Source organism: Parus major, chromosome 2, assembly GCF_001522545.3.
Source record: "Parus major isolate Abel chromosome 2, Parus_major1.1, whole genome shotgun sequence".
NCBI classification, from domain to species: domain Eukaryota; kingdom Metazoa; phylum Chordata; class Aves; order Passeriformes; family Paridae; genus Parus; species Parus major.
In genome coordinates, this window is record NC_031769.1 from 56,669,646 (window position 1) to 56,684,296 (window position 14,651).

At 39.2% G+C, this 14,651-nt stretch overlaps 1 protein-coding gene across 2 annotated transcripts in view; it reads left to right on the forward strand.

Annotated features, from left to right (window-relative positions):
- Nucleotides 1-11,645, forward strand: part of TGFBR1 (transforming growth factor beta receptor 1) — a 33,439-nt gene extending 21,794 nt beyond the window's left edge. The window contains exons 7-9 of one of the 2 annotated variants that reach the window (XM_015619244.3): nt 5,005-5,129; nt 5,802-5,932; nt 7,296-11,645. In XM_015619244.3, coding sequence (XP_015474730.1) covers nt 5,005-5,129; nt 5,802-5,932; nt 7,296-7,421 — 382 coding nt within the window. In that variant the 3' untranslated portion in view covers nt 7,422-11,645. The remainder of the gene's footprint in view (nt 1-5,004; nt 5,130-5,801; nt 5,933-7,295) is intronic. The other variant, XM_015619245.3, reaches the window with a different exon arrangement.
- Nucleotides 11,646-14,651: the final 3,006 nt, after the last annotated feature.

Here is a 14,651-nt window from a genome sequence, read left to right on the forward strand (position 1 = left end):
TGGGCTGTGTCTTTCTGGAAGGGAAAAAACCCTTAAATATTATTTTAAGGTTCAATTAACTACAGCTTTCAGAATATGTACTGAAAATTTGTTTTACTGACACATTGCTGAAGTTATTTTGTGCTAAAGCTTTGCTGTACTAGTCCTTTGCCAATTTTAAAAATACCACACAAATGGTCAGATAAGAGTTATTTTCTGAACTACTCCACAATTATAAGGTACTGAGAATTATTTCTTCTCAAAGTCTCCAGTAAACAGGAGGCTTACTTAGAAATTTGTCTTTGCAAATTTAACTGTGTGCAGGGCACACATGCCATGTGTGATTTTGATTTTTCTACTACACCTACGTGCAAAGAAAAATGATGTTCAAATCAGTTACTTTCTTTAGTCTAGTCATTGGAAAAAGCATCCTTTCAGCTGTGTTTGCAGATCCCACTTCCCAGATCTTTTCTTGTATAGGCATTATTAAATTGCTTGTTAATCTGCCTTACGCTTCTTCACAAGGGTAAAGCTGTAGAAACCCTTGCTTGCTGCAGTGGGCAGCAGGAGGACTAAATCTGTTTCCCCCTTTAAAGACATCAGTTATTTCTATCTCTCTGAAAATTGTTCATTCTTGTAAGAGGCTTAGACCCTTCTTCTTCCTCTTGTTCATTCTTAGATAAGTAACTGCACCTCTGATTAATTTTTCATAGTACAGTTCAAGTCTTACCTGTTCAGTGACAGTTTTAACTCCCACTGATTGCCACTGCTGGTACCTCTTCTGCACATGGAAGCTCTGTGTACAAGTTCTGGGAGATTTGATGAACTCTGTGTTTTTCTAATGATTGATGTAAAAACGTATGTCTAGGGAGCAAGCAGACTTACTCCTGTGTGAGTGATCAAGGCGTTGAGTCAAACTGATGATCCCTCTTTCTGACTGAATTTTCTGACTTTATTTCTTTTCCATTCAGAGGCTTAGCTTTACCAGAGGGGTGAACTTTGTGTGCTTTCACAGCTCAGCCTGCAACATAAAGCAGGGAACATGAGCTTTAAACTGAGAAGGAAATAGAATCCCTCTCTCACTCCCTGAGGCAAGTAAAAAAAAATCCTCATTCTCCTTCTAGTTTTTTTTTTGATGTGTGGCCCAGCTGTTACTTTTGATAGTTCAAGTAGTTGTGCTTTAAAAGAAGTTTGGCATCAAATTCTTACCATGGCTAAACTTCTCTGAAGTTTACCTAAACAAATTATGGGCAGAATTGTACCTTATAGAGTATAGGCTTGATGAAGGGAGACACCACACAACACGTTGTGTACAGGTCTGTTTGATGACATGAAGCTCCCTATAGGTTGTACAAGAAATTTAGACAACTAGTACTGAGCCTTTGGACTAAGATGGGAGAAAGAGATCAGCAGGCACCCAAAGTTTGGCAAGACCAAGCTCAATATACTTTGTACCCTTCTTTGTAGAGTTATCCCTTTGTTCTTGGATGATATTGAGCTGCAGACCTTGCTTAGAAGGTCGGAGTTGCTCTATGTAATAGAGTTGCTCTCTCAAGAATTAAAGATACTGCTTCTGCCAAGCAATGCATTTCCAACACATAAGCTGACATGGAGATTCCTACTTCTGTCCCTTTTGTCTCACAGCCATGAAATGGCTGAGCTGCTGGCCTCACTATATGGCCTCCTTGCCTTTTGCCTCTCTTGTTCCAGCAATAATCTCTCTGCAGTTATTCACCATTTTGTGTCATGGAAGCCAAACCCAATCTAAATGCATTGATGGAGGACCATGGTAAGAGGTCAATTTGCTAGTGGAACTCACATGGTGGGGGGAGGATTTTTTTGCCACATTCAGGCCTCCTGCGGTCTCTCCAGTTAAAAGCCTTGCTCTTTGGATGGTTCACAAAAGTCAGGACAATTTCATTTATGGCTTGTTTAGTGTTTTTTGTCAAAGCTGATGTCTTGCACCAATGTTGGAGTTTCTAGTTCGTTGTCTTTTCTCCATCACTCTTTTCATCCTCATGTCAGCTTAAGATAGATCAAATATTCTTTCTGCTGGGCTCCAAGATAATCACTTACAGTGTCAAGCACATGAAGTATCATAGGAGTATCTAGTAATGCAGAATCCTTGGAGAGCATTCACCACAATCTTACATTCTTGATTAAAACATTTTTTTATATGGGTCGACTGGAACGATTTGAGAGCCTTGTCCATATCAAAGATTTCAACAGTGCTTAATATTCCACTTCAATAAATACGGTCAAAGTAAACCTTGCACTCAACTTCACATGGTTGTCCTATGTTTGTGCTGTGTTTATTACTTGTGAGAATTTTTGTATACCTTAGAGAACTCTCATCTCAGCAAACTTTGTTGAAGTTCTGCATAGTTCAGAACAAATGCAAGTCCTGCTGCATTTTTTTTTGCTTACCTTGATAGCTGTTGCTTCCTTGCCTCCGTGTAATATCTGTAAGACACAGGAGTGCTGAGGGAGCTCTGAAAGGTGTGATAGTCCTGAAATTTGTTTTAAGTAGTAGGTCTTGTATTCTCCCTACCATCCCTGATACTAGAAGAGAAAATCCTACTATGTTATTGATGAAAGGAAGCAATGTCTAGGCTTCTGTGGCTGTTCCGGAGGTAGAGCTATTGCCTGGCACTGCATTCCACACCAGTAATCTGCACATGTTGCTTTTTTACCAGGCAACACCTTTCTTCAAAGCCCAGGTGCCACTGTTGGCCTGCTTCATTGATATGTCAGCTTGAGACTGCTGGGGTGATGATGTGGAGAAACACATTGAACTCTGCTAAACAGCACACACTGGATTTAGGTATCAGAACCCTATCAGAATGAGAGAGCAGTGCTACTACCACTGATGCTGACTTGGTGCAGTAAATAACATTCATTCTTTCCAGTAGTCAGTAGGGATACTGCTGTCAGTAGCTCTTGTAGTAAAGTCCACACTGACATTTTGCTTGATGCTCCCACGTCACACTTAGTGGCATCAAACAATGTAACCACCACTTGGATGCCATGACCAGCTTTCAGGCCTTTTTTCTTAGGGGAAAGTTACAGATTTTTCTCCTTGCAGGACATGTGGTATAAAGCAAATTCATAAGTGCAGTTGTTAATTTGTAACCCACATATGATATACTAATTTTAACAAAAGCAGGATTTAGGGTGGGACTTGCAGACTATAGGATGAAGCATCAGATACTAAATGATAGTAGGCCTTTGTTATCAATAATTTTTTAACAGCACTGGTTTCTTAGCCAGCACTTCATGTCTATTCCTGCTTTTTGCTTGTTAGGGGATGTTTTAAGTGGCTGCTGTAATTTGTCAGGTTACAGGAGTTGGGGCTTCCTCTTGTCTGACCTCTGGAGCCCAGCTGGTGTGTTCCAAAGGGCTGGGGCTCTGTTCATCCGAGGCCTATGGATGTGGCTGCTGCTTTCTTCCTTGGAGTCACACACACAGTCATGCACAGACATATACAGTACTGACAGGGCTGATTATACAGATTGCTATGCACCGTGTGCTGCCTTCAACACCCACATAAAACACTGTCAGAACTTGAATAAAACACAGCTATAGACAGCCAAGTCTCCTTCCTTGTCTTCAGCTGATCAGGATTGAACTTCATTAGTGAAAGTATGTACTCCCTTCTGTAGCCTCACAACTCCATGCACGTTTATGAGCCCCTCAACCATCCATCCAAGGCTTGCTGTGTTTAATGCCCTTTCCTGTGCTCCATGGATCTCATACTCCTCAGCTGGGTTAATGCACAGCAGTAAACAGCTAATGTATTCATATGCATGCCTCTGTGTATGGATTCTTTCAAATATCAGCATGGGCCCTTCCCCTGGCAAATTTCCCTGCCTGGGTGCTGGTTAGACCACCTTGAACGTTGTTAGTGAATTACAGCCATGCACACCAGCTGTGTGTTGGGAGAAATGCAAACCTTCTGGCCCAGCCCAGCACCTGGCACCCAGGCACACAGACCTTACACCCTGTGACTCCACTTCAGCTGCTGGTGCTGAGACCCTTACTCTGTTGTTCTCATCCCCTTTCTCCTCTGTAGTTGGTACACGTAAGCTGTGACGTTGAGGCCTGTGATTCATGGTCTTATTTCAGTAGCTGAAACAGACCTACTCATTTACTCCAGTTGCTGGCACCAGGGTTTCCTTCTCCTTCTGTCAGACTACAGCTGCTGGGCCAGAATTCATTCAAGAATGACCACTGTGTAGTCTCCCACAGTAACTCCAGATAGCTGCTCTTGCCACTGCAGATGTGCTCCTAGGACCTGGAGTTGAGCCCCTTCTTCTCTCTAGTTTCAGCTTCATCCCTGGTGCTGCTCCACTTGCTAGACCTGAACAGACTCATGCCTGCCTCCTGATGCTGACACGTTCTTAGAGAGCACATGCATGTGGGCTTGAGAGTGAGATTGCACAGAATAGTTAGGATTTGATAAAATAGGATGCACTGGTGGTGAGCATGTGCAGACTGGCAACCTCTTAGGCAACTAGCCCCTTTGCTACCCTTTTCTATCTGTTGCCTCACTTCTTTTCCCTTTCTCCTGAACATTCCTTGATAAGCATTAGCATTGCATAGTTGCACAGGCCTTCCTTCAATATCCTCAATCCTAGTGTTCTTGTTTCCCACTTATTCACAGTCACCAAGTCCAGACTGCATGCACCTCTATAAAGTTATGCCTGAAGTTTCTTAATAGCCTTTCAGTGAGGAACTAGAGACTTTTGGTCTTTGTCGCCATCTCAGTTTTGCCTTGTCTATCAGGCTTATGGCTCTACTTGTTTATTGTTTCACATTTTACTTATTCCCCCTATTTCTCTGCTTGTTTCTCTGTTTTACTTAGCCCTTTACATTGAATTGTCTCTGACAGGATGACCTTAATGAAGCAGATTTTTCTTTATCTCCTTTTCCACAAAAATTTATTATTTTGTATTTGAGCTGATCAGTAGTGCTGAACTTTTTCTACTCTTTAAGTGTTCATGAATTTATTTTTTTTTCATACAGGTACATGGCTCCTGAAGTTCTAGATGATTCCATAAATATGAAACATTTTGAGTCATTCAAACGAGCAGACATCTATGCAATGGGATTAGTATTTTGGGAAATAGCTCGGCGGTGTTCAATTGGTGGTACGTGGCAATCTTTACAAAATAGGACATATTAAGGAATTATAAGTAATTTAAACTTACTGAGGTTCTGAAAACAGTTTGCTCAAAAAGCAATGAGAAGTAATAGCCAGTTTCTCTCAGGCTTTCTAATTAATGCTTGTTAACTAATTAATCTAGTTAATCCTGTAAATGATAACTGGTCTATTCAACCTCTTTCTAGATTGACAAACCATACTTGTTGAAGAAAATAGGAAATATTGTCTATTTTAATTTTTCTTTCTAAATATTTACATAGAGGGGAGGAAAGGGTAAAACTTGTACTCTTGAGAGTAAGGGGCAAACACAACAAGACCTGGCTATAATGTGTTCAGATCAATCTGTACCTTATTTAAAATGAAGCATGCTGTTATAAATCATGTACTCTGAAGAAGCATGTTTTAAGTATAGGATATGAAAGATTTGATGTAGTTTATATCTCTTCTAATTTTATAAGTTTTAGATCCTTCAAGGGTAATGTAAACACTCCTAAGGTGTGGTTAAGGATTTTTGTTTATTTATTTGTCAGTCGTTTTGATGTAATTTTTAAAAATGAAAAACCAAAAACTGGTAGGGTACTGATAAGGAACACAGTAAGAAGTGAAGAATATGTAATCCAGTGTTAGCTAAAATAAATCTATTTTCAACCTGTTACAGGAATCCATGAAGATTATCAGTTGCCATACTATGACCTCGTTCCTTCAGACCCTTCTGTTGAAGAAATGAGGAAAGTTGTGTGTGAACAGAAGTTAAGGCCCAATATTCCAAACAGATGGCAGAGCTGTGAGGTATTAACTAACCTTGCTAAAGCTGCTTTAATGGACACTAGAGCTTTTAGTGATTTCAGAGGCTTAAAAACCATGTCTATTGTTGAAGGGAGAAGAGCTGCTTTTAGGAGAACTTAATTAATTTCCTTCTAATCATTATGGTTTTATTAAAAGCATTGTTCCTTAATTATACATAAGTATTTAAATGTAATTTCAGAGAAGTTAATAGCTAACTCTGCATGGGGGATTCTAGAATCCTTTCCTGTGAAGCACAGATGATGCTAATATAAATTAGAGCTAGTCTGAATTACATTATGTAGGAAGCATCATTGCAAATAAATTGTGCTGTGTCTGGCTGGGATTGAGTCAACATCCTTCATAGTGAGCTCCACAATGTTGTAACCAAAACAGTCTGATAGCATGCTGATGTTTAGCTGTTGCTGAGCAGTGCTTGCACAGCTTCAAGGCATTCTCCATTTCTCAAGTCGTTTGGGGGTGGACAAGAGTGTGAGAGGGAGCAGAGCAGGGACAGCTGACCCAAACTGGGCAGAGGGAATACTCCACAGCATTGCTCTGGGAGCCCAGCAAGGGCTGCAGCCAGTGTGCCCTGACTCACAGCTTGAGGGAAACAGCTGCAGTGGGCTGCAGGAGCAGGGAGGCACTGATAAGGATGAGGTGCTTTGGAAACAGGAGGGGGAACCTGGGTTGTGGCATGTGGGGAATGAATGCATGGCTGAGATGAGTTGGGCAAGAGTGCACAGGAAGGAGAGAAAGGTGATGAAAAGTGCACCAACAAACTGTGAGACAGGAAGTTATTGGGATTGAAATGACTAATGTAATACAGCTTTTGTGGTATTTTGGAATGTAGAGCTGTTACTTTATTTAATCTGCCATTTTTGTTATTTGCTTTGTTACAAATAACACACAGAAGCACTCAGATTTCAAAGAATAGCTGTTTGAAGGATAAAAACTTATCCTTGCAGAGCTTCAATATGAGGAAGACAGCTCATAAACTTAATTGCTATGCATTGAAGTAACTCCTTAACTGCAAGTACAATTAAAAAGTGTGTATTTTTGTCTGATGTGAAAATTCAGAAAACAGTTACAGACAAGCTACTACTTTTCATTTAAATATTTTTCCATGGACCAAAAGTCTACTGAAAAATATCAGTTTTGCTCTACAATGTTTAGAGAGCTTTACTTTTCTGTGACTAAAGTAAGATTTTTTTTTATTATTAATTTTTATTTTAACAGCACACTCTCCCATGCAGCTGCAGTACTAGTAGTGGACTTCAGAAATGCCTGAAGAGGCGAAGGCAGAGCAGCAGTTACATGGGCTACACAGGAACAGCAGTGGATATAATGAGTTGTGTTTCCTTTGCAGGCATTACGAGTGATGGCAAAAATTATGCGGGAATGCTGGTATGCCAACGGAGCCGCTCGGCTGACAGCTTTGCGCATTAAGAAAACATTATCACAACTTAGCCAACAGGAGGGGATCAAGATGTAATCCTGGATTTGTTATTGAAGAACACTGTAAAAATCCCTATCTGCACCAGAGTGGCGTGTTAAGAAGGTTAATTGTTCTACCTCACTGGGGGAACAGAAGGATATTGCTGCCTTTTAGTACTTCATAGGAACGTCACTTATTAGGATTTTTGTGGATGTGCTAAACAGTTGTGTTGGGTCTTTCTGTGCACTATGAACCTCTTTCCCAGGTTACTTACTAAACATCATGTACTCTAGTTTCGTTAATCTGTAATTTTTTATTTGGGAAGCTGATAGCTGGTCTTTGCTAGTTAACTGTGCTTAAAAGTAGGAGGTCACTTCTAAAATGAAACTGGTTCACTATATTGTTCTACAGTGCATTGATGGTTCTTAAAGCAACTTTATTCCTGCCTGGTACATTGACTACTCTGAACCACTGTCTCAATTCCTTGATTCAGATTGTGAATGTACTACTGGAGTATACTTGCTAGCTATTAAGGCAGTGCATCTTTTGGACTCTTACCTTGACTTACAAATTGACCTCATTCAGTTGTGGGAATATAACTTATGCAACTATACTTTATACATGATTACTGGGTGTTTTTCCACTTTTTCAGAACATTACATTGCCTTCAAAATAGATTGTATTACACCAGTAAGTGCCACTTTTGAGTCTTTTAATGCAAAAATAGTAGGGATGTACAAAGCCTATGGTACTTTTGGTTTCAAAAATACAAGTTAAAAGTTCTTCCTTTGCCTAGCTAAGATCTAAATCTCACTCCTTGCAACAGTGAGTACATAATTGATAGAATATCTTCAATTTTACCGAAATCTGACTCTTGAAACCACTGTAGGAGTTTTAAATAATGTAAGCTAGTAAATTTGCTGTCATATTTTGTAATTGTCAAGTTATGAGTCATAATTATGTAGAAGATTTTTTTTTATCAAGTGGTACTTCCAAAATGCTTGAAGTACCTATCTACTTCAGAAAAGTAGCAAGAAAAGTAAAATGTTGAGATTTTGCTTCATTAAATAAGTATGAAAAGCATATTTTTGTGCAGTTCTGCTGAGCCTTAAGACTCAAAGAACAATATTTGCAATTACACAAGGATTAAATGCACCTGTCATTAGAGAAAAGTTATTTGGGCTTTTGTACTAGACAGTTCAAAGCTGCTTATAAATTTTATGTGCATGTATGTTGTGTGTGCCTCATACACAAAGTGGTGAGCTAGAGAAGGTGGTGACCTGCAGGTCTTTGGATACAAATATCAGGGGATTCCAGCAATCCTTTTCATTTTAGAAGAACAAAGCTTATGGTGACTTGTGTTGTCATAAGAACACAGAAGAATATGCATGGCTTTAGTCAAGATTTCCCTGAGTTTTTAAAAGTATCATAATATTTTGATAAATTTGTTTAGAAATCAAATTGCTTCCTGCCCAAATGTACAGCAAAAACCTGCTGTTACCATGATAGTTTTTTCATTGCAATTTTAGGAAGAGTCTGGTTGACCTGTGGTTTCATTGATGTCCAAAACAGTATTTCAGTATGTCAATATACCTGGTAATTAATATGCTGCCTACCCTGCCACTCTTCAGAACACATCAGTACCCATCCCATTACGCAACACTTTACCTTGGCTTCCTTTTCATCCCTCGGCATAGAGCCCACTTTTGTTACCAAGATGGTAGCAGTGGCAGGGTGGTTGCTGGCAGAGCACAATCAAGGTTCTGTGCCATGGTCTGTGATGTGTGGCAGCTAAAGCAGGAAGAGGAGTGAGGCCCAGGAAGAGGAGGCTACATAGGTGACACAAGCCTTATCCAACAAAAGCCTTAACACATAATTTATTTCCATATTCTTGCTTTTCCATATTTCCATAATTTCCATATTTCCATACGCTTGCTTGCAGATAAATGATGTCAGAATTACAGGTCCTCTGAGGTCAAACTGCAAATAACTAAATGCTTTTGTCAACAACAAAATGGATGAGTTTATTCATACTGGAAGACAGTATCCAGGAGAAAAGGGAAAAATAAGAGAAGTTCTTAGAAAATAATTAGGCTTAAACATATGTACAGCTGTCATGCTTGTGTTTGTTTGGTGTTATCTGACAAGTCAGGTTTATGTCCTTCAGGCCTCTGTCAGTCAAAGCTGGATTAAAAATTACCTCATGTAGGTATTTTAAATAAACTCTGCCTTTGTGCATGTGGACAGTTGTACACCACAGTTTTTCAATTGACTGTTCAAAAAAAATGTTTGACTGTAACGTGACTCCCAAGCCTATCTACTTGGCAGCCTTTCTAGCAAGTTCTATATATCCATACAGATACTTGAAGAAAACAGGTCATCATGAAAATAGGTCAGGCTCTCCGTGCATATTTCAAAGACTTCCTAGTTTGCAATTTAACAATTTTTATTTTGTAACTTTGTTACATTTCAATTTTTTAAGTGTCCTAGGGTCCTTACCATAGATACAAATGGTACAGCTCCTACTTCAGAAATACCAGGATACTGGATTGCTTCAGGTATCTGTAGTAATTTTGGTGGTAACAAGAGAGCTTGCAGTATAATTCATCAAATAATTTTTAGTGGCTTTTTTAGCACCCACAAAACCTTATCAGCAGAACATTTAATTTCCTAAGATATACCAAACAGCTCTGTTGCATTTTAAAGAGGATATACAGCAGCTGAACCGCATCATGGCACACAGATGATGCTTTGTTCTCCTGACTTGCTAGCAACTGTTCTTGCTTTGTTCAAAATATAGCTTTGTAGTAGAAGCTTGCAAAAACAAAGCACAGAAGGATGCTTGACACACTGTATGACATAAGGAACAGTATTTTAGAACAACTTCATCATTCCTGCTAGGCTGCAGAACAGGAAAATTCTGAATAGAGCTATATGTATCCTCAGTTCTGACACCATGACTTAAAGCTTTGTTCTTCTTTTCCATTATATGAACTGAACACCTTTTACAAAGGCTGTGTCTGTATATATTATGTAACTTTAAATGTTACCTGTGTAAGATCATATCTTATATATATGGACACAGGTACACATAAGTATTTTTTAAATTAAGATTGTAATATCACCAGATCTGCTCTTGGAAATCCAGGGGGACCAAAATATTTTAGCATTCAAAATATTAATTTTGTATCATTTCAAGTATATACCAAAACAGTTTCTGATTATTACTGATGCAAATGTTTATTGTAAATATTACATACGTTATACATTCACCTAAGTTTTGTGGATTTAATCAACTTTATATTTTAGTAGCATTGAAGCCTCAGTTTGGTTTACAGACTTGTGATCGGATGGATATGGACATGGAGAACAAGGAGCATTGGAAATGGTCTGATGCTGAAAAGCCTGAAATATCATTTTTGAAATGCTGGAATTCTTCAGGGACCTTCCAACCTTAAAAGCTGGAATTCTGGGATGTTTCTCAAGCAGACTCTCCAAGTATGACACACTGTCACCCTCCAATGGTTCTGCTTGTAATCCTGAGAAAGACTTTGTATATAAGTAAAGACATTGGGATTGACTGTATGGGGACATGAAGGTGTCAAATGAAGTAAGAGGCTATTTTATTTTTTCAGTAATGGCTCTGCGTGTGATTGCCATGAAATTCACCTTTTAGTTAGTTCCTTGTTTATATTGTGCCATTGAAATGATTGCAAGGTGTTAATCATTTTCTGTTTAAAAAAACAAGCAAACAAAAAAAAAAAAACCCTTCACCGTATCCATTGCTTTAAACTCAAATTACCTCTTAAAAGACCAAGGTACATTTACCTCATATGTATATAATGTTTAATATTTTTCAGAATGTTCTCAAGGTTTGCAGTTACATGTTTCTAGAAATATGGGTATTACTAAATTTACAACTTCAGTGGTACTAAGTGTATTATCTGGTGCCCCAAAACACTATTTTCTGTATTTTATTGTATTAGCAAGTTTGCTGCTTTGTCACTGTAGCACCTGCCCTTACATAGCTGTGTGGATACTGCCTTGTAAATTTTACTTTCTGGATGATTTGAGGATCCTGTACAGATGAGTGTCACTTTTTTAAACCTTACCAAATTGTGCATTTCCCTTACATTTCTGAAAATATGTATTGTTATTTGTAGAGTATACATTTCAATGGATTGTAAATAGGATAGTAGAAGAGTGGATGCTTATGTTAAGTGCTAACACTACAGTAGAGAGATTAAAGCAGTGAAAATAAATAACTTTTTTCAAAATGCATGAGTTGTCTTTTAGAACAAGAAGTTGCAGGTAGATATGGGTTTGTGTGTGGTGTTCCTACCTGCTAAAATGTGGGTTTCCTGTGAATTCCTTTCCTCACAAGGAGTAGCTTCTAGTACAGAAATGCTAAAAGGATTTGCTACTGCCAAGGCAATCCACCTCATCTGTGCTGTGTACATAATGATAAAGTGCCTGCTCTTCCTTGCCTCCTACAGTAATGTTAGTATAAGAACATTGCTGCTGTCTCTCATCTCCTGGACAAAATTAGTAATGACAAATTGTTCCCTCTCTACATTTACATTTGTATAGAAATAACATTTAGTCTATTTTAGTCTGTTTAAGCAGCTCAACACTTCAGTGCATCCCAGAACTGAAAGTAAAATCAGCTTCTGTTGGAGTGGATTGTTTTTGTGCAAACCTCAGTTTCAGGCTGGTGTTACACTTCTGAAGGAAAGTGGAGATTTAGACACAACAAAAATAGGACATCTTGCCCTCACATAAATTTAGGTTTATCCTCCAGTTTTGGCTCAGACAATTACCAAAAATTACTTCTTCCAGCAAACTTTCTCCACAATGGGAAGCCATAAGGTGTCCAGAGAAAACCTATGGTTATGTATGTCAAAACACTGCATTCCCTTCAAGTGCTTTTAGAGGAGCTGTGATGATTATGGATGAGAACACTTCCCTCTCCCATGAGCAGCTAAAGGAAAGCCTTTGCTACCCCTGCAAGCAACCAAAACACAGTAAAATCCTGAATCTTTCTACTGCAGTTACTAGTAGAGGAAATGTGTGGCCTGGAACTAGCATAGCACTGTTGCTGTCCACCAAACTTCAGTTTTCATGTAGTTTTCTTTGTTTCATGGTTTGAGGGCCTGAGCCTATCAACTGAAAATTCATAAACTGCAACCAATCACCACAAGTAACTGAAATAGGTGAGGATGTTTTAGGATGATTTTAGAGGAGACTGAATTTGGGAGATGTGCGTGCTGCTTTGGATTGCAAGTCAGCACAAAGAGTGGCAGACTTTGAGCTGGCTGTTTTGCCCAGCATAATTATTTTTTTAATTTTTAAAGTGTGCGGCTGTTGAAAGGGATTCATTTCAATACCCACTGCAGCCAAGTAATGAGTACTTTCTGTAGGTGCAGAATAACATGAGTGTATAAGCAAACCACTTCTGTGCAGTACCAAGTAAGTACTACAATTTTCCTTTTATCAATTGGTGTGACATTGGTAACTGATGTACAGTGATGTACCCAGTAACTGTAGTATAGCATAAGAAAATAGATTCATTTTAAATAGGAAATTGTAAATTCCAAATTTGTCACTCAGTGCTCTTCATAGTGTTTTTCATCTATCCAGTCAAGCCATAATGTTTTAACTGGAGCTAAAGTGTTCATTGTTTTGCTGCTGAAGGATTACTGGAACCTCACACTGCATACCCCCTTACCGACATCATGGGCTGCTGGGGTTCTGAGTCTCATAGTTCTACCTTGGTGTGGCTGGAGTTGTTCCCAAATCTTCTAAGTTGAAAAAAAGAAACCTTGACACAGCATTTCCTTTGTCAGCTTGCCTGGACTGCAAATAAAATCCAGTGGTGCTCAAGAAACCCACCACCCTTAAGTCTTCCTCAGAGTTTCTTGAAAATAAGATTTAAATCCCCAGTCTATGAGATGAAATGGTACCTTTAATCATTACCTCTTCTGAGAAGAAAAAATAAAAAAGCCAGAGCAAACTCTACTGCTAGGTTTCTATGCAAGATTGTAGTGTTTATTGGTATTAAAAGAATTCTAACTGGAGATGAAGAGTTGACATTGTCAAAGATGTGTTTCTAATTAACTCAACTGGGAAAATGAGAAGAGCTCTCCCACCTGCCAGTACCAGAAAGTCTGTGTAAGCAGTTAAGGAATCAGGCATGTGATACTCAATTTTATATAATGTCAAATATATTTATGTATGTTTTTAAATGAGGGATGGAGGATTTAGGAATACCCCTTTAAATCCAAGCAGGACTTAAGGGGCTGTATAGTGAAGGAAACAAGGACAGCCAAAGGGAGCGGTTTAGGTAACCACAAGAGGAGTAAACATGGAAAAACAGAGGACTAAGGAGATAAAAAGGGTGGGTCATATATAAATAGCAGACCAGTCAGTGTGCCAGATCTGTGTGTGCCCAGCACAGCCTCTTCCTTTACTTTTAAATCCCTTCCTACCTGAGGGACTTTGTTCTGGAGATGCAGGGATGTCTGAGCACAGCAGCTCGGGCCAGACCACAGTGGGGAGGTCTTGTGAGTCTGTGGTGAAGCAATGGGAAAGACCAGAGTGAGCAGACCCAGGTGTCAGCAGCTGGAGTGTGACCAAGGGTCATGGGTGTCCATAGTGCTGGAGTGTGGGTCCAGAGGCTGGAGTGGGAACCCAGCTCCAGTACCAGCAGCTGGCCAGACTGGGATTGGGGCAGCTGCTCGCAGAGTGTGCACCTGTGTCTCTGAAAATGTGGTTGTCCTTAGTGCTGGCTGTTCTGATCTGTCCTTGTGTTCTGGTGGCTCTGTGTTACCTGCTAACGTGGACTTCTTTTCCTTGGGGATTTGTGGCCCAGTGCAGTTACTGAGATTGCTTGTCTGGCTCTTGTAGCTTGGGCAATAGAAGCATTTACATCCAGAACTGTGTGTCACTCTTGATTCTTGACATTGGTCATCTACCCATAGGGACTAGAAAACATCCACATTATTGTGATATTAAATTAAATATCTAAAAACCTAGAAAGCAAAGGTAATAAGTAACAGTCTTAAGAAAAATGTTGTAAGATGAGTTTGTGATAAATTCCAAGTTGACTCTGTGATGTCATAGCTTATCTATTGCTCTGGACATCTTTGGATGCTAATTTGCATTCAATTTTCCTATTCCCTTCTATTCTATGGGCATGGGAAATATGTGTGTGTAGTCCCACTGTTCAAACTCTTAATTAGTACAGGAATGGGGTAAAGAATGGCAAGAATTCTGTGATACCACAGT